At 44.0% G+C, this 20,545-nt stretch overlaps 1 protein-coding gene across 1 annotated transcript in view; it reads right to left on the reverse strand.

Moving 5' to 3' along the window:
* Nucleotides 1-11,717: 11,717 nt before the first annotated feature.
* Nucleotides 11,718-20,545, reverse strand: part of LOC108491554 (leukocyte immunoglobulin-like receptor subfamily A member 6) — a 62,679-nt gene continuing 53,851 nt past the window's right edge. The window contains exons 4-5 of the mRNA XM_017801972.1: nucleotides 12,283-12,567; nucleotides 11,718-12,139 (exon numbers count right to left, since the gene is read on the reverse strand). Of these exons, the coding sequence (XP_017657461.1) occupies nucleotides 11,718-12,139; nucleotides 12,283-12,567 (707 nt within the window). The remainder of the gene's footprint in view (nucleotides 12,140-12,282; nucleotides 12,568-20,545) is intronic.

The following is a 20,545-nucleotide window of genomic DNA, read 5'->3' on the forward strand; positions in this document are numbered from 1 at the left end:
AATCGTCTAAGAATGATTTTGGCCTCAGGAACATGGGTGTTGGAATGACCTGAGATCCTGGCCGTGGCCATGCCATGCAGGGATTCAAAGGCAGATGGGGTGGGAGGAAGGCCCAAGATTTCCCAGGGAGTGGATTGAGTAGCTGGGTTGTACTGGATGCAAAGGATCAGGGAGAGGAAAGGTAAGCCTTGGAGCCCCAGAAAGAGGCTGTCAACCCAGAAAGAAGCTGGTGGATGTTGTAGGACCAGGGAAGTAGAGGGAGGTGAGGGCAGGGCCAGGTCCAGAAGCAGTGCTCCTGGGGCCCAGGGAAGGCACTAAGTTGGTCTGGGTGAAAAGGATCAGGAAGCAGTATTGGTTCCCCAAGTGTCTGGGGCTCCAAGACTTGGAATGGCGCAGGGCCCAAACTAGGAGTAGAGAAGAGCGGGGGAGATGGAAGGGTGAATGTGGCTGGGGGAGTCAAGAAATGGAGGGCTGCACAATAGACTTACCCCAAGAGGCCTGAGGATAGGAGTGCAGGCTAGGAGAGTTTGTTTTTAACTTTTAAAAATACCTTTGAGAATTTCATACATGATTTGATCATACATGTTCTGATGAAATCCACTCCCACTCCCTCCCTTCTAACACCTCCCATATCTATCACCCCATCACTTTTTTCTGACAATTTCATGACCTTCTTCCCTTCCTTCCTTCCTTTTCTTTATTTCTTAATGGGGCTTTTTGCTATTCTAACATTCCCCCTTCTGAAGAGGTAACCCTAAAAACTTTTAGGGATTAAATGCTCCCAAATACTTTTGACATTTTTGGCCTTGGGAATAGAGTATGTTGCTCTCTTGGCCCAAGGACATTGTAACTTTTAGCCAAGAAACTGGTTATTTTTCTTTGGAGTCTTTTTACCCCAACTGCCGAGCCAGTTCCTCACTCCTATTCTTATCACATCATCCTCTGAAGAGGTTATCCAACTTGTGCATAGGGAATCGGGATGCAGACCAATCTGGCTTCTTCCTTGCTGAACAAGGATGCAGGGTGAGGCAATTGGAGTACCCTTCAGTAGGTCTATCTGAAAGATCCCCAAATTGCATAACTCTTATCTGTAGGGCGAAAAGAAAGTCCTTGATTGGTGAATAGGGGATGTGAAGGAGAAGTAAAGGCAAGAGTAGTCAGAATTACAAGTTCTAGACAGGGAACCAGAAAAAAGTCAGAAGAGGACAAATTTCTAATGCTCATATCAGAGTCCACTAGGATTTCTTAACGAGGGCTTCCTAAACCATCCCTCTATTGGGTTCCTCCTCATCTTTCTTTTGCCTGTCAAGGCTGGACTCAAGAGTGATGGACTCAGGATTTGTTTTCAGTAACTTTGATAGCTGTTGGAGTTGTTAGAATCAGTGTCAACTCCCTCTTAAAGGCTTCTATATAAGGGGAGAAAACAAATTTAGCCATAATTTTAGAACAATAGTGTTTTTTCCCCTTAGATACAGGTGGGTACTACAGTATTGCAGACCAAGATTTAAAGTATTACATCTGAGCATCACCTTCTGCTTAGAATCAAAATCACAAAAGAGAAATAATTGTCTAAATAACATTTTATATGGATTTAAGTCCAATGTCTGGGAAGTGTATTCTCTTGAACTCTTTTTTTTCCCTTTATTTCTCTCTTGAACTCTTAAGGAAATATACTGATCACTTTAACCTTTGGTTATACTTTCCTTTAGGGTATTTAAGACCATACAGTTGGCCCAAATAAATCAGTTTATTTTTACTCATAAGGCCGTTTGAGGATCTGTTTCTCAGGGTCACAGGGGCTTGGGAGGAGCCCCTGGCGTCTTTCTTTTACTAGTTCCATCTATGTGAAGAAGTCAAAGGCCCTGCTTTACTGTGGCTGGGTTCACTTGGAAGCATGGAGGAAATGTGTCCTCTTAGGTGACCTTCCTCTTTATAGACTGGACACTGGTTCAAGTCCATCTGGTAGGGTCTCCATGGTCTCCCTGAACAGAGAGATAGGTGACTCACCACAGTTACAGGGCATTTTGAGAGATGCTCATAGTCTTCTGGAACTTAGTCAACCTTGGAGGACAAGGAGCAAAAACTGTCCTTTAAGTCCCTCTGACCAGATTAGTATAGGCCTCAATGTGTGGCTGTTAAATATCTAAGATGGTTAGTTGCACCAGTCTGGTACTTTTAATTACCATGTACTATGTAGATGAAGCTTGGTCAAAAAGCAAACATTCTCAGATCAACCTTCACTAGACATATATTTTGTTCCTTAAACTAGTTAACTAACCTATGACCTTAGGAATTTTATTATGTGTATATAATTTTTGTCCTATCCTTTAAATATTTGAGAAAACTTACACAACCCCTCAATCATGTTGATTTTTACCCTTACAATGCAGACATGTATGAAAATTATCAAACCGCATAGCTGTAAATGTACTGTTACTTATCAACAAGTCTAGTAATTGATTTGCATTTGAATTTTCTTCTTTGCACATTTTTATTTGTGGGTAACTGGGGAAGAGGTGGTGAGTTGTAGAACATTTTTCTAACATGCCTGAGGCTCTAATTTTAAAGCCACAAAATCCATCTGGTGGTGGGCACCTGCCACCAGCGAAGGTCTTCACAGTTCCCAGTGATGGTCTGTGTTTCTCCTTAGTGTACATGACTGTGTCCAGTGAGAAGGACTAAATATTGTGAGAGTATTTTCTTATTTTCACATCTGTGACTGACCCAGAGAAACAAATTCTCACAGACTGTTTTTTTCTGATGGTGTCTCACTGGTCTGTAACTTGCCAAGTTGTCTAGGCTGGCTGATAAGTAAGCTCCAGGGGTCTGCCTCACCCTGTCTCCATAGTTCTGATGGTATTGTCGTATATATCACTACTCCCGATGTCAAATTATACTACAGAGCTCTAGTGAAAAAAAGCACATGGTATTGTCACAAAAATATACACATCGGTCAATGGAATAAAATTGAGGATCCAGATATAGATACAAACAATCACACAACTACAGCTACATTGTCTTTGACAAAGATGCCAAAAATCTACACTTGATAAAAAACAGCATCTTCAAGGAATGGTATTGGGAAACAAGAATTTCAATATGCCAAAAAATGAAGTTTGTTCTTTACCTTGCACCTGGCCCAGAAGTCAGTATAAGACAGGCTACCCCAAAATTGCTAGATGTAATGGTGGGAAGTTCACTTCAGTTTACAGGCAAAGGTGCAAGCTTTCTGTATAGGAAGTCATAGCACAGGAAATAAGACCAGGAATTAGCAAATAGTATCTTATGAAACTAAAAAGCTTCTGAACAGGAAAGGAATCTGTCAGTTGCCTGTGGAGGCAGCCAATAGAATGAAAGAAAATCTTTGTCACCTATAAATATGACAAAGGATTAGTTTCTACATAATATAGAAAACTAAGGAGACTAAGCATTAAGACAGCAAAAATCCCATTTAAAAATGAGCAACGTAACTGAAGAGAAAAAAAATCTGTAAAAGAGAATTACTAATGGCAAGAAACACCTAAAAGTGTGTTCAACATACTTCAATATCAGGAAAATGGAAATTAAAACTATGTAAATATTCATTTTCACCCCAGTCAGAAAACCACCACCAGAAAAAAAGTGGCTTGTTTGTGGTAAAAGGGGGATGCCTAGCTTAGGCACTGTTGACAGAGTCTGAATTAGTAAAACCACTTTGGTAAGCAGTCAGGATGTTTCTCAAAAAGCTACATCTAGAATTACCATATGACCCAGCCACACCACTACTGTGCATATGCCCAAAAGAGTTTATGTCTTATTTCAGAGATGCTTATAATCCATGTTCATTGCTCCTCTGCCCATGAGAGCAAGGAAAGGAGCCAGCCCATGTATCCATCAGGTGCTGAATGGTTAATGAGAATGGGGTACATATACACAGTGCAGTAGTACTCAGCCATCAGGAAAACATGAGACTATGAAATTTTCAAGAAGATGGATGGATCTGGAAAAACTATACTTACTGAGGTCATCCAGGCCACAACACATAACAGAAATCTGGTCATCTTGGGAATGTGCTTCTTTTACTTTGGGCTAAGAACCCTGTATTAGTCATTACCCCACTCTCAGTACTGATTACTGTATTAGTCACTTTTCTGTTGCTGTGATAGAAACACTGACCCAAGCAATTTATAGAAGGAAGAGTTTATTCATGCTTATGGTTCCAGGGGAATTACAGTCCATCATGCCAGGGAGGCATGGTGGCTGGAGGTGGCTGGAGCAGGAGCAGCAAAAGCTAAGTTCTCACATCATCATGCAAGCACAGGAAGCAAGAGAGCAACTGGAGATCCTGCAAGGCTTAAGAACTCTCTAAGCCCACCCCCAGTGACATGCTTCCTCCAGGACAGTCACACCTTCTAAAACCTCCCCAAACAGCACCATCGTCTGGGGACAAAATGTCCAAATGCTTGGAGCCTATGGGGGACATTTTCACTCAAACCTTCACAAATCCCAATGCTCATACAGCATGCGAGTTCTGTATGAATACAAGGCTCTCTTCTCAAGTCTGTTGTGTGGATAGAACCACAAGGAATACATCCTCGATGTACTCCTTCCTGAAATATCTGTTGTAGAAATTTATCTCATTAGAAAGTTGTGGAGATCAGGTTCTGCAGCAAAAGTTGTCACTCACATCAGATATTTGTGTCTTTTTTTATGGCACATTCTACAGCAAGAGGCAGTAGGGGATATTTCAAGCTCTCTATCTGTTCTGTGGCTTTTAATGTCCCAATTCTGCCTTTTATCTCATTGTTTTATCTGACAAATTAACAGATTAATCATGTTATATAGCCATCCATCCTTTGTCCATTCATCATCTGTTTATTTATCCCTCCATCCATCATCTTCCATCCTCACCCATCTTGCATCCACCCTCCATTTATTCAGTCATCCATATTCCATCCACCCTCCATTTGTTCAGTCATCCATCTTCCTTCTGTCCTTCCATTCATCCCACATCCATCATCCATCCACCCTCCTGCTTATTCAGTCTTCCATCATCTCTGCATCATTCATCCAAAATTCATCATTCCATGTTCATTTATATAGTTTTTCAAACAGTGTTCAAAGTCAGGTATGATTCGTCAACTTTCAAATAATATACAAGGAAATGTGTTGCAGATAACAATCTATTATTCTGTGGAAAATTATTCTAAGAGAAGATCTTTAAAAAATCAAATAATCACCCAGTGGTGTTTGATCATCTTTCCTTGGGCCTTGGCCTCATCCTGCTGCCTAACAGTGGCTGAATCATTAGGGATGCTTTGCCCTCCTGGAGAGCACACAAGTAGCCTGCCTAGGTCCATTCCATCCCTCCAAGAATATATCAAGAAAGAAAACCTGAAGCCCAGTCCAATGAACTATTCATACCCAGCCATACAACAACTATGCTACATCAACATTTTTTTTTTACAGAATCAAACTTCATCTCAACAAAGGCAGGCCTGAGTTTAATAACAGACACACGATCAACAAAAAATCCATTCATCCCGACTACAATGAAAAATACAGATAATATGAAAACCCAAAGTAATGTGTCTCCACTAACTCCACTGGTGTTACAAAGGTATTGTACAATTTAAAGAACACACAATCAACTTAAAGAACTCAAAGAGGATAGGGTTAAACTCGTATATGAAGCTCAGGAAAATAAAAAAAACATGGCTGAATAAAATGACAAAGACAATTCAGGAGCTGAAAAGCAAACTCATAAGACAGAGAAAAATATTCAAGGAAATGTAAGGGAAAGTGAACATGGAATTCAAAAACTCAATAAGCCAACATGAAATGACAGGAGAAAGCCTCACAAGCAGAATGAATGAAATGAAAAGGAATATCAAGACTGAATGATAAAATTAAAGAACTCCAGTAAATTACCACTCTAGTGAAGATTAGGAAAAAATGTAAAAACATAGGAATGGAATATGCAGGAATTGTGGGATGCCATAAAAAGACTGTATTTCTGCATCATAGCAACAAAAAAAGGAGTAAAGTCCTAGGTCAATGTCATTGACCTGATCTTCAACAGGATTATAGAAGAAATTTCCCTAAATTAAAGAAAGACATACCAATGCAGATACAAGACACACACAGAAAACCAGATAGACAGGAGAAGAACAGAACTCCCAAAGGGATTTCATAGCAAAAACACTAAATGCCCAGAACAAAGAGTGAACACTGAAAGTTGAAAGACAAAAACAAGTCATATACAAAGGAAAATCAATTAGAATTACAGTTGACCTCTCAATGCAAACTGTTAAAGCCAGAAGAGCTTGGAGCAAAGTATTCCAAATTCTAAATGATACAGATGCCAACTCAGAATACTTTACCCAGTAAAACTGTCTATCATAGTCTGGGTATAGCAGGGTGGGGTGGAGCTGCTCTGTGAGCAGGTTGGAGGTAGGTTAGGGTGGGATTTCACAAGTTAGGGGTGACCAGAGGTCAGATGATAGGGGAGAGGTAGTTCTCAGGGATTGAATTCCAAGCCCCAAGTCTGGGGCAGGGGAGAATGCCAGAGACCCAGGCTGGGATTGACTCACTCTGCAAACATGAGCTGTGTGCTGATCGAGGGTCGGACAGCATCCCTGTGACCCAGGGAAGTCTGAGAGCTAAGATGACAGGGCACTAGGGAGTCTCTGGGAAGAATCTCTAAGCCCCAAGTCTGAGGAGACGAGGATCCTAGGAGACCCAGTCTGTGACGAGAACTGAAATGGTGTGGAATGACTCACTCTGCTAAGACTGGGTACGTAGTGATCAGTGATGGAACAGGATCTCTGTGACCCAAGGATGTTTGAGAGCTAAGAAGGTGGGATATTAGGGAGAAACAGGTAAGGAGATTCAAACCAGAAATCTTTTGGGGGTGCATGGTATTCATGGAGACCCAGTCTGAATTGATTATTGACAAGTCTTTTGCTTTATTTATAAAATGCAGAAACAGTTATCTCTACAGCAGAATTAAGTGATTCCAAGAATCTGGGAGGCAAGTGAGGCCTGAAGATGACTGTCCACCTAGGGCGTGCCTGTCCCTGGACTGACACTCCATTGGGGATGGGGTCAGAGCCTTCTAGGAATGGGGGAAACCAGGGCATGTGCTCACTGGACTCAGTTTGGTCTTCTCTGACGGTGGTCATGAGGCACAGCTGTCATTCTCTTGATTTCATGAGGTTCTTATAAGCCTGTTTTTGTGTCATCATGCAGTTAGGCATAAGTCACATCCTGGGGACCCACAAGTGGAGAAGCCTGGAGTAGAAGAGGGTGAGAGGAAGATGGGTGCCTGGTGTGGTTATCCTGGGGCCTTAGGAAGACATGACCCACCTCACTGTCCATCTCTCTGTCTTCCCTTGAATTGAGTAATTTCCTTGACATGGTGGAAGAGGTGTCCCCTGCCTCCCTGAGCCTGGAGGGTTTCATCTGTACATACATCTCGTTCTGGGGGTCTTCATCAGGGGAGTTCTGTAGCAGGGAGACAGTGAGATGGAGACCTTGTCTGCTCCAGTCAGAGTTCTACAGAGTGACCAGTGATTCTTTAGACTGTCAATAAGACTATGGCATTCTTATCTGGTCTTCATGGGCTTTCTGAGTACATGGGTTCTCTGACAGCTTTGTTCCTCCATTTCTGGCCTCATTTTCTGATGCCCTCACTTTCATGGTTTCAGTGACTCAACCTATTATTCTGAGAGGTCATGCTCCTGCCCCAGAACCCATGTTCCTGCTGTGTCTCCTGCCTGCAGGTGCTGTCTGTTAGATGTTTGTCTGTGCCTCTGATTTGAGGTTTGTAGTCAGAACACACCTGTTAGATTCCCCCTCCCCTTTTATTTCACACTGGCCCTGTATGCCCCACACTCCTTCTCCGATTTATTTGCCTAAAACACTGTATTCTTCACACCCTGCACTGCTCCTACCTGGAGCCTGGTCAAGAGGGATCTCCAGGGTCTAGGGAGATGCCTCGGCCAGTGAAGTGCTTGCTATACAAGATAAGGATGGAAGTATGATCCCCATCACCCTGCCATGTTATATTTAGAAAAGGCCACAAAAGCCTGTGGTCACAACTCTGGAGAGAATGGGACAGGAGCACCCTCATATTCTTGACCATCTAGTCTAACCACATCAATGAGTTCCAGGTTCAGAGGTCCAGATAAATCTGGACTGAAAAAAAAGGTGGAGAGCAATTTAGGATGTCACCCTGCTCTCCACAAAGGTGCATATACACAAATACGTATGTAAAAGAAAAATCGAGAGAGGGAGTCACTGGGAGATGAGTGGAGGGGGCACAGGTGCACGAGGTCTTATTTACCAATAGGTGTCCTATTGGTCCTTTTATCAGGGCTGGAAATCAAACCCAATGCCTCATCCATGGTAGATACTGTACCACTGAGCTGTAGCTCAACCCCTCAGGTGTCTTTGGGAACATGGTAATAGCCAGAGAGATGCTGAAGAGACACAGAAGAGGCAGAGAAGGGCTACATGTTCCCAGAAAACCAAGAAAGAGTGAAGTCCTAGCAGAGAGTGGCAGATGCTTCCGGAAGGAAGGGATCAACTGTGCATGTGACTGAGGGCTGAGACCAAATTCGGCCAGAAGCTGCTCAGCACTGTCAGCTGGAACACGGTCTCACCAGACTGTCCAGTTCCACTCTGTCCTTAGGCTGTGTGATCCTCACAGAAGCATCTGTTGTGGAAGAACAAGGTGGACGCCTCTTGGATAGAGTCCTGGGATCTCTCAGTTCCTTAGATCCCTGTGTTCCCACATGGGGACAGAGCTAAGAATTGTGGTGATGCCCCAAGGAGCATAGTGAGGGCTCAGTCCCATGGAGCACTGACTACAGACCCCCCCATCAGCTCTATGATGCCAAGACCTCAGGTACCCCCTTCCCTGGGGCCCTCTTTTCTCACACAGGATGTCTTCTTTGATGGCAGCAGCTGGACAGGATCTGGAGAAACAAAGAAGTGTCATTTGGCAGTGAGAGATGGGAGTCAGGTGGGAATCTGGTGACTGGACATTAGTTACCTCTTCTGAGGACCTCTATGCCTGGACACTGGCTCCTCAGCTTCTGCAGGTGGATGTGCAACACTGATTTTCCTCTGGGCTGCAGGAGAGAGAAGATCCTCAGCCAGGAGTGTGGGAAGTTCCTCCCCTCCCCAGTACCTGAAGGCAGGAAGGAAGCTTTACCCCCTTTGGGGCAAGTGTGCAAATATTCCAGGAGATGAAAGCTCACAGAATCCCTGATATTTGCTCATGTACAGAGATCACGTGTGTCTGATCTGGGAATATTCAGAAGTGCTTCTGGGAAGACTTGCCCAAATCTGGCTGGTTTCCCTGGAGCTGCTCCCTTGAGTCCCTGTTTGGATGATCCACAGGGGAGCCCGTCACCTCCTGAAATCCAGGTTACCCACATTTTACTCACTGTCTTTCTTGTGCTTCCCCTGACACCTACACCACAGGAAGATGAAGATGAGGAGAAACAGCAGCAGGAGGAAGGCCAGCGAGATGACAATCAGAACCTTGTGGCAACTTTCCCGTCCTGTGGCACAAGTGACTGTGAGTGAGAACAGTACTGCTGACCTGAGCACCTACTGTGTGCCAGGCCCCAGCTGTGTCTCTGCATTCACCACCTCCTACCCTTACAATCTTGAAACAATACGTCATCTAAGCATTCCAACCACCCCAGCCAGTTCACCTGGCCTAGGGCCTGCAGCTGGAAAACTAAGGGCTGTGGTGAACCCAGGAAATCTGAGTTTTAGTCACATTCTCTCCACCAGAGCTGAGTTCCAGGAGCTGGACAGGAGCCCGAATGCCCTGCACAGGCCCTGTTATCCACCCGTGCACAATGTAACATGACTGGCAGAGAGTGTTTCCCCTTCAAGTTGTGGAGGCCTCCCCTGGCAGGAGAGGTCACAGGCAAGGTCAGCTCTAAAAGGGACTCTGAGGTCAGGTTCAAGCCATTTTCACGTGGAGAAACTGAGTCCCACACAAGGGAGGGATTTGTTCAATCCAGCATCTCCAGAAGAGGTCACACCGGCCCCATAACTACCTCTGGTCCCCCTGAATCCACCTTTCTATAGTCCCCATTTAACATTCTGGTGACTTGACTCCATGGAGGTGAGTGACTGGCTCTCAGGGCCTCATGGTGGGTTTGGAAGGTGGAAGTCAGGACTCCCCACTCTCCACCTCAGTCCAGCTGCTCCTCCCCCAGCCTGGGACCAAACACCTGTCTTTGCTTCTTTGTTCCCTCTTGCATCCCAGTCCCTAAGGCTGCTGGGATCTATGTTTGGTCTCTGATCTCTGGGCTCCTGGACACACACTTAGCTGACAAAGGAACCAGGACTTAGATGGGGTGAGAGTCTGCAGGCAGCTCAGCAATGGCACAAACTGAGGACAGAAGCCCCTGACACTCACCAGCTATTGGGATGGGACCATTGTTTGAAGTGCTATTTCCCACAAAGGATCCTAGGAAAGAGAACAAGAGGAAGGTTAGGGGCAGAAACTGACCATGGAGTGGTAGCTGCTGTTCGCTGTCCCACATCTGCCCTGTGGCCTCTTGGAGAACCTTCTGCTTCCCAAATGGAACTTTCTAGATTCCACTAATTGATATGGGATAGATATTCCCTGAGGGCCTCCCATTGGTCTCTGCAGCTCTGAGGGGTGAGCCTCTTGCCTGAGATGTCCTATGACTTTTAATCTCATCCTAGCCAAGGCCTCTCCTGGGGAAAGGATCCTTAGTTACCCTTTGAGCTCATGAGGTCAGGGTCCTCTAACATGACACCCCAGTCTTCACAGGGGTACTGGGGTCTGACAACAGCTAGGGGCACGAGCCGTGAGAACCCTAGCGCCTCTAGGTCCCACCGAAGTTTGAGGTCACAGCTCTTCCGGAGAATCTTGCCCAGTATGTCCCAGCTTGGGACTTCGACCTGAGATGTAGTGGGGGATTTGCTGTCCATTCCATGATCTGAAATAACATCTTCATCTGGTTCCATGTCAGATGCAGCAGGGGACATTACTTACTTGAAGAAACTGTGGGCCCAGTTGTCACTGAGAGAGAAGTTGTGACAGGGAGCTGTCCTAGAGAGAAGAGGGATGGGTGAGGGACCACACTATTTCTTCTGAGCTGAGACGTTACTAAATCCTGACTCTGAGAACCTGGGACTGTTTCTGGTTTCTCTGATTCTGTACCTACACTGTTCCTCTGTCTTTCCTTACACCACCAACTTCATCCCAGAAACCAATCCCTGGGATTCCCCTGTTGGCCCTGTGGAGTTTGTGCTTACTGACTGGACCTACTCTGCTCCTGACCTGTGATTGGTATGTCCAGAGTTCACTGGGGGTTGACCAGTCAGAGGAGAGGCAGAAGTTACCATAGCCCATGCACCAGCTTCCAATACAGTCCCTCATGGGCCCAGTGGAAACCTGGCCTAAAGGAGACCAGTCAAAAGATTCTGGGAGAAGCCAGTTTCCTCCTCTTTGACCAGGGCAAATCTGCTGTGGCTGATGACTGGGCAACAATGGAAAATCAGAATTTCTCTGTGGTCTGGGAGAGGTTCTGGATGGGTCAGTGGCAAGGCCTTCTTGGACAGCCCTGCAGGGAAGATGGACTGGTGGATCAGGAACTTGCCCCTGTCATACATCTGCTCCTCCCATTCTGCCCTTCAAGTGTCATTGTGCTTCTTTCTGTAGGACTCTGGCTCAGGAGCTAAAAGGTCCCTTCAGCCAGCCTCCTACATGGGATTCCTGGAGAGTAGTGAGATTCATAACAAAGGTCTTTGTGGGGGGGTCTCAAAAATGATTCCAGGAATGATGAAGCTTCCTGACCTGAGATGTGTATTTCCAGGGGATCGCTGGGTTCTGACCACACCTGTGGCTTTCTCTTGTAACAGCCATAACAGCTGAAGGTTCTCCTGCTGCTGGGGGTCACAGATTCCACAGGGAACAGAGCCTGGAACTGACCCGTCGATAAGTGTTGTGAGTCCAGTGTCTTGTAGAGCTGTTCTCCTTTGTTGGTCAGAATGAACCTGTCATATCCATGTTGTGAAACACACTGGAGGGTCACATTCATTCCTGAGGTCACCACAGGGCTGGGCAGGGCTGACATGATGGGTTTACTGTTGTAGATGGCTAGGATGGAAGGAACCAATGTCTTAAATGCACTCATACAGCCCGCATTGTTCCCTAGGGCTGTGATGAGAGAGAACCATTGAGATCAGATCCCTTTTCTGAAGGCAGAGGCTAGAGATGGGGAGCCATAAGTTTCCCCTCACCTGTTACCACCAGCTCCAGGGTGTCACTGCCCTGAGACCAGCCAGCAGGACTGTCATAGTAACAACAATATCGCCCTGCATGTTGCTCTGCCATGGACTGAATGGAGAACTTGGCCTTTTTCCTTGGTTCCAGTGGGGTCTGTATTTTCCAAGGTGCTGGGTCTCCCTCTTTATGAAGAATATATTTTTGGGCATCCAGGGTCCCCTGACACCAAATGGTCACAGGAGTCTCTGAGGTGACCACAGAACCTGGCTCAGCCCAGATGGTGGGTTTTCGGGTGGTCCCTGTAGAGAAGTAGGTGCGTCTGTTTAAACAGTGGGACAGTAAAGATCAAACATAGAGATGGCACTTCAACTGGCCCCTGAACAGCTCTAGGACCAGTGAAGCCATGTGACTCCCATCCCTCTCCTTGACCTCTCCTTGACTTCCATATTTCACTCTGGCTCTCTGCCTAGGCCTCTGTAAATCAGATCCAGTGTCTCCCTCACTCTCTATCACAGAGCTCAGGAGCCCTGGATCCCCTCACCCATCATCTCAGTGTGGCATACTTGGAAGTTTTTAAAAAGATGTAGCCTTCAAACCATTAACCCAAATGTATTTTTCTTTTTACACTTTAATTCAAAGCTCCTAAAAATCGCTTCTTCTGTATCTGTTTTTGTTTCTCATAAGCACAGACTGTTGACAAACACAATATCCACTGAGAAGAATTTTGACTACATCTCAGGTAATTCAGATGAGACCTTAGGGTTGTCTACAGTTGGATTTTTGAGTAACTGGACAAGTTGTGTGGAGAGAACCTACAATTGCATTAGCAGAGCTTAGTGGGCATTTGTCATGAGGGCTCGAAAGGTCAGAATGACCACAGAATGCAGATAGGGGAAGCTGTGCTCATGAGGTTCCAGTGAAGTAGAAAACTCCCTTGGGAGTGTTTCAGTGGCTCACCTTTATACTATTTGTAGGGCCCTGGGGATTTGTTTTTCTAATATATGAATCAATAATTATGAGATTTGTATTTGTATAATTACCCATGTTTTCCATCCACTTTAAGTTTTTACAATGGAATTTCAATGTAACACTTTATGTATTTTATTGAATTTCCACTTTCATGCAATGGATTTGTACTGTATTCAGATTTCCTTCCCTAGAGCAGACATGGGACTTGTCCATTCTGTCACCGTGCTGTGTGAGTTCAGATGAGTAACTGACCAACTGTCTGGAAAACGCTGTTTCCATTTGGTGATCCTCTGGCTCTGGTTCTTACAGTCTTTTTAGCCCCTCTTCCACAATGGTCCCTGAGTCTTGAGAGGCTAAATAAGGAAGATTTCTGGAAGAGTTCAGAGATGCACTAACCTATATGCATAACAATAAATCATTAGGAGTAAGTTTAATATCATAGCTACTTAGCAGAAAAGTACTTTTAGGCTCTCCCCTAAGCCGTATGACCTGTCAAGCCTCAGGTTCCTAGCTCTTATATCTTATGAAGTAGAACTTAAATCCAATTAGAAAGTCATTGGTTTCTCCCATAATATTCACACCAGTATTGTACCCATGGGCCCAGTTGTGGCTGTAACTCCTAGGATTCACAGTTGGGTAGAACTGACAATTTTCTCTTTGGTAGCTTACACAATACCTTCCAGCACTATGAATACCAGCCTGTAGAGATGAGACTTTGAAGTCAGCACCAGCTTGGTTTCTCCTAGTTTGTTCTAGAACTCATCTATGTAATGTTTTCAGCAATACGGTTTTACTGTAGAAGTTATCTGGTTGCTAACCAAGAGCAAGATCAATGGACAGTGGTGTTTGAGGATCTATGTGACCCCTGGTCACCAGATTCAAGAAAGGGAGTCTACTGCTGGCACTGCGATTTTATTTTGTCAGCCGAAGGTGTCTAGTAGAGGCAAAGTCCTCCTGAATTAAGATAACTCTTAATATTGTTTTATAATACATTTAATGCATATAATGCATTCCAGAATGTTCTACCATTTGATATGCCATGACACTCTAGGCATATTCCCAAGACTCACTTCCTTACTCCAGAAATACCTGTACATCCACATTCATTGCTTCCCCTTTTATAATAGCCAGAAATTGAAAACAAACTAGATATCTGTCAAGTGATAAAGAAGATGTGTTTCGTATACACAGTGAGATATTATTAATCTCTGAAAATTCGAAATTAAGAAATGTTCAGGTAAAGGGGTGGAACTGGAAACAGCTGTACTGAGTGAGGGAACTCCCAACCAGAAAAATAACTGTGTGTGTTTGCTGGATGCTAGCTTTGAAATCCTAGAAATGCAAGTTCCAATGTGAAACTCCAAAGAAATCAGAAAACTAATAAATGGCCATGAACAGGTGGGGCGGCTTCTTGGGAGGTGCGGTAGAATATAGTGATGTAAATTTTTTTGTATTATTTTTTTATTTGATGTGTATGTGTGTTTTCCCTGCATACGTGTAAGTGCACCACATATGTGCAGTGCCCACAGAGAGGTCTTCAGAAGGCATCATATTCCGTGGAATTGGATTTACAGACAGCAGTTACCCACCATGGGGTGCTGGGTACCAAACCCAGATCCACTGTAAGAGCATACCTGTGCTTATATCCACTGAGCCATCTCTCCAGAGTCTTGTTCTTACTTGGTATAGTCAGCTTCCCCCGCTCCCTATGTATCTTAAAAAGACGTTGAAATTTTTACTCCTGCTGCTTCAACTCCTCTCTGTTGGGATCACGGGTGTGCACTACCACACACGATTCATGCACTATCAAGGATTGAACCCAAGGCTTTGTGCTGCTTGAAATCCTTGTGTCAGGGGAACTACATCCTCACTTTACTGTTGATTACTTTAGTTTTTGTGAAATGCAGTTCTTCATCTATTTCCTAACATATGAAAGATTAAAAATACTATGTAAATTGCAAATGCAAATCAAATGAATTATTAAGCAGTGGGAAGGAGGAGAATGGGCCAGTTTGGAAGAGTGAAAGTAATATGTATAAAATCCCTTCCAAGGTTTTTGAAGATTTAATTTCTTGGGTCATGCAGTCATTGCTTATTGGAATGAAACAAGGTAGTGAAATAAGTTAGCAGTGGAAAATGGGCTGGCATGTTTTCTTCCTCTTAAGGTGTCCACCACAAAAGGGTACAATCATGTAAGTTGTGGGGTCCAGTTTATGAATTCTATCATCAGGCACCATCTAGAAATCTCCTGCCCACTAGAAATAATTTTCTATTAGCCAATCTTTAAAATGACCCCATATTGACAGAAGATTTTATGTTGTGGAAGCCGAATGAAATGCGCTCTTTGACTCTTGCAATTTCCTGTTAGCATCTGTTGATTTGCACAGGAACTACCTTCATGCAGTGATCCAGGGAGAAGGGCTATGGACACTCCCTTTCATCTCTCCCTACAGGATTCTTCCTGAAGTTCTCTAGCAAGGGTCCCTGGTGAGTGGGGTCCTGGTGAGTGGGGTCCCTGGTGAGTGGGGGATTGTCCTATGCCCAGACATGCCTGACAGGCACAGCTCTCCATGTCCACTTGAAAGGAGCACATTTCTTCTGCAGCACAGCAGGCCGATGCTGACCAAAAATGTCACTAGTGCAGGATGTGGTCAGCACGGCCCCAGTTCACACTCTGCAAAGGTTTCTGTTTGCTGACCACACAGCCTCTCCTCACCCTCACTTCGCAGGGGTGAGGGTACTGGAAATTCTCAGATATGTTTCCAGGTTTAATGTAACCTTCACAAAGGTTCAATGTACCTCTTTATCTACTAACACATTTATGAAAAGTTCTTTGAAGCTACAGTCACCCTGGTGAGCAAAGTGCTCTGTAACTCAGTCATCTGGTGCAGCTGCTCTGTGTCTCCTGTGACCAGGACCTCTCAATGTCACAACCTGCCCTTCCGATAGCAGCACTGCCTCACACAGTTGAAATCTGCCAGGATGGTGCATGTTAGATGTTCTTTGTATGAGACAAAATGAACAGGAAAAAGGGAACTGTATTGATGATGGCTCTGTTAATGATGTAGATTTTGACTCTTGTTTTATCAAATTGCATAACTCTAAAAATACTGTTACTTATCAAGATGTCTAGTAACTTGCTTTGCACCGGAATTTTCTCTTTTGAACTTTTGTATTTTTGAGTGACTCAGGAAGGGAGGTGAGCTGTAGAATACATGCCTAACATGCCTGAATTTCTAATATTTTATTTAGTCTCATTTCTTCTTCAAAAGGTACTATTGGCTCAGGACTTTAATCCCAGCACTCGGGAGCCAGAAGGAGGCAGATCTCTGTGAGTTCAAGGCCAGCCTGGTCTACGTAGTGAGTTGTAGGACAGCTGCGGCTACAGGGAGACCCTGTCTCAAAAAGACAAAAAAAGGTACTATTATAAATATGGAAAAAACTTATTATAAAAATGAAAATGCAAAATACAGAGTGATCATTCACAATGATAATGTCTGACAGAGAAAGCTTCATAATTTTTTCATAGAAAGGAAACAGTGAATTTAAGACATAATAAAGTTAGTTTAGCAGATATTCCACAAAGGGATGTAGGTGAATATCCAATTCAGAAGTGTAAATATGCACAACACTGTTATTCATTAGGGAAATGAAAACTAACTGCAATAAGATGTCAGTGTGCACTTAGAGTAGCCACAGTCACATACACTGGAATTATCAGACAGAACTGGCCCACACAGTGAATGCAGTCATATCAGCATTCTGATTCTAACAGACTACATCTCTTTGGACTCAGAAGGTCCACTTTTCATTGTATATTCTGCAGAAGCAGTTTATATATCCCCTCAAAACTTCCAAGAATGTTTATTGCAGCTGCATTCAATTTTGGAAACAAAGTCAGGCAGTCAAGAGATTAAGCATATTTTTGATATTTTCCCAGGGGAACCCACACGATAAAGGATTGAAGGGTTTAAATGAGAGTATACCTAGAAATGGTATTGTGAATTTTATGGCACTAGTGACTGAAAGAAGGAAAAAGACCCAGAGAATGCAAAAATTTGGTGTTCTTCGATCCAGGCCTAGCCATGAATTGGTGAGATTCTTTCTAATAATTTCTTTCTTTGTCAATATGGAGTTTTAAGGAATTTTTGTGCATTTCATAAAATACATCTTAGTATTTAGACTGTCCCTTATCTGCACCCCTCATAGCCCCCCACACTGGATATCATGTGTTTTGTCATATATATGTTACTATCCATTCAAGTTTGTGTCCCCAGCTGTCCCTCGGTGTCAGTTCAGTCACTGGAGGCTGGTCAGCCTGTCTAGCATCACTCCCCTACAGAAGACATACTCTCCCTCTCCCAGCATTGATCATCTGCCAGCAGTTCCTTGGCTATGGTTGAGGTCTCCTGTCCATTTCCTCAGTTCTATGCTCTGTTTTTGTCTGATTAAGTTTGCATGGGTCTTTTGCATGCAGTCACCACTGCTGTAAGTTCTTAAGAATAAGTTCCCGGAGGCCTGGAAGACTCTGGTTCCTTGTGATCATGCACCTCCCTCCTACAGTCTTTTGATCCCCACTTCCACACTGTTGCTGACCCCTGGGTGGCTGAGTTTCATATGATGTCCTGTCCAGGGACAGGCATCTCTGACCTCTTATTCTCTGCACTTGGCCAGTTGTAGCCTTCAGTCTTAGTCAACATGGATCTTAATGAAATACACATACCAAGATGCCAAAGTGAAACCACTGCTTTGTATGTGAACCGGAAAAATTAAAAAAGAAAAACTCAACAGCAGTGCAAATGAACTGAGGCCTTGAGGCAAGGCCACACTGTGACATTAAGGGCTGAAGCCGGAGCAGATGGCAGCAGCATAGACTGTGAGGTGTTGGGGAGTCTGATGTCTCAGTTGCTTTTAGAAATGAAATCCAACCAGGGTGCTCGGTCCCCAAGTGCAGGGTCTTCTGCACAATGAATGTATTCTGAGATGTCTCTTTATGTCGGTGGGCAATCTGTAACAAGCAACCTAATCCTGCTGCTGTGGGAAATGCAGCACTCCTAGGTGGAGGATGGAGGCAAGGGTCATGTTCACAGCTCCATCATGTCCCCATGAGGATGGGTGGCACAGAGATGACAAACAACAGTAAACATGGTGGGGATGTGGGGAGCAGGAACCCTTGTGTATTTATTGCTAATTGCAGTAGAAACTTTGCAGCCAATAGAAAAATTAGTGTGGAGATTCCTCACAAAACAACAGCGACCTCCCCTGTGATGCATTTTTCCCATTCTACATGGCTGTCCATGGAGATCACATTTATTGCTGCACTATTCCCAGTAGTGAATATATGGAATAGCTTATGTGTCCATCAGCAGATGAGTGATGAGGAAAATTGGTCATATGGGGTTTTATCCAGGTTTAATAAGAATGAAGTGACTTCCTTTGGAAAAATGAACTGGAGGTCTTCATGTTAATGAAAATAAAGTAGGCTTAGAATGACAGATACCATCTGTGGACATGTGGAATCTACATTACATAATACATGGTAGGCAAAGTGGGGCTGTTTTCAATGAGAGCAGCGAGGCAGGAAGGAGGAAGGTGACCAGCGAGGGTCAAGTTGGACTATGATAAAGCACTTGTAATCATCAGGGAAATGGAAACTGATGTGTATTTTGTCATAGAAATAACCAAGTTTAAAAAATACATATATCTGATATGAAAGTCCAAGGAGGAAGCGTGCTGACAGGAGGAGAAACTGGACAGGGCAACAGATAATAAAAGGTAAAAGTTCGTGTTTTTCCTACGTGTGATCTAGGATGAAATGCACATGTACAAGATATTAGAGGAAATGGGATTATTAGTGTGGAGGGAGGGGCCCAGCATTCAGAGCAAATAGGGACAGAGAGGACAGCAGAAGGTTGTCAAATATGAACCATGTTCAGTGACATCATGCATGAAAATATCACAGTAAATCCCCCTTTTTTAAACTATAAAATACAATAAAGAAAAACGCTGGTAGGAATGTTGGGGAAAACATCACTTTTGTGCTATTTTTCTGTAATAAATTAAAATATTCCCAGCCAGTACAGAAGTCTGTGTAGACGTTCCTGAAAAATTACCCATATGAAGTGGTATATGATCCAGTGACAACATTTCTGGTTATGTCCACGTAAACCATTAGTGATTACATGTAATAGAGCTCCTCTCTCTTTCTCTCTGTCCTTCTCTCTCTCTCTCTCTCTCTCTGTCTCTCTGTCTCTCTCTTATCTCTGTCCATACAGGTCAGTTATTCATGTGCCAGGCAAGTGCTCAACTACCAAGCTATATCTGCAGGTGCCTTTTGATTTGTATTTTGAGATGGTCTTCAAAGTTCCACAGGCTGCCCTTGTACTCTCTGTGTATCCCAGGTTGGCCTAGAACTTGTGATCCCCCTGCCTCAGCCACCTGAGTAGTTGTGATTACTGTCCTGCAATATCATGATTGTAGCTCATGGCATCTACATATATACCATTTCCTTTTTCATTCCTTCACTTAGAACAGGTTGTTTTCTTCTGAATTGGCAATACGATTAGGAGGCCATTATCTATTATACATTTATTTATGGTTCTGAATTTGTGTTTCATGAATAGATGTGCCAGTTTCTTATCATTCAGTTTTCAGCTTTATTGAAGAATGATTGACAATACACTCATGTTAAAAAGCCTTCTCTTAACTCAGTTTTCTTTTTCTCCCTTCATTCAATGATTATTGACAAGACTTTGGCTTTATTTACAAAATGTAGAAATATTAGTATCTCTACTGAAAAATCAAGAAAGTCCACAAAATTCCCAGACTCTCCTGGAGACAGATGGGTTCTGCAAGATGACTGTCCACTCAGGGAAGATCCTGACTCTCAGATGTCCTTGAGTGACTCTCCATGGTGTGTGGGGACAGTGTCTTCCTGGGATGGTGGACACCAGGGCAGGGGGCTCCCTGGTCTCAACTTGGGCTTCTTGGCCTGGGTGGTAGCAGGCTCAGCTGTACCGTTTCTGGAGTAACGATGTACAGATGAGCATAGTACACATCCTGGGGTCCCTCAGATACAACAACCTGGGGTCACAGAGGCAGAGAAGATCTTAGGTGCTTGGCCTGGTTTTGGGAGCTTGGCCTATGGAGGACAAGACTCACCTCACTGTCCATCTCTCTGTCTTCTTCTGACTCATTGTTCTTTGAGCCCAGAAATTCCCTTGAGAAGGTGGAAGGAGAGGTGTCCCCCTCCCTCCTTAGCCTGGAGGGTTTCACCTGTGTGTACATCTCTTTCAGCGGGTCTTCATC

This window comes from Nannospalax galili, unplaced genomic scaffold (genome assembly GCF_000622305.1).
Source record: "Nannospalax galili isolate Female #2095 unplaced genomic scaffold, S.galili_v1.0 scaffold3524, whole genome shotgun sequence".
NCBI classification, from domain to species: Eukaryota; Metazoa; Chordata; class Mammalia; order Rodentia; family Spalacidae; genus Nannospalax; species Nannospalax galili.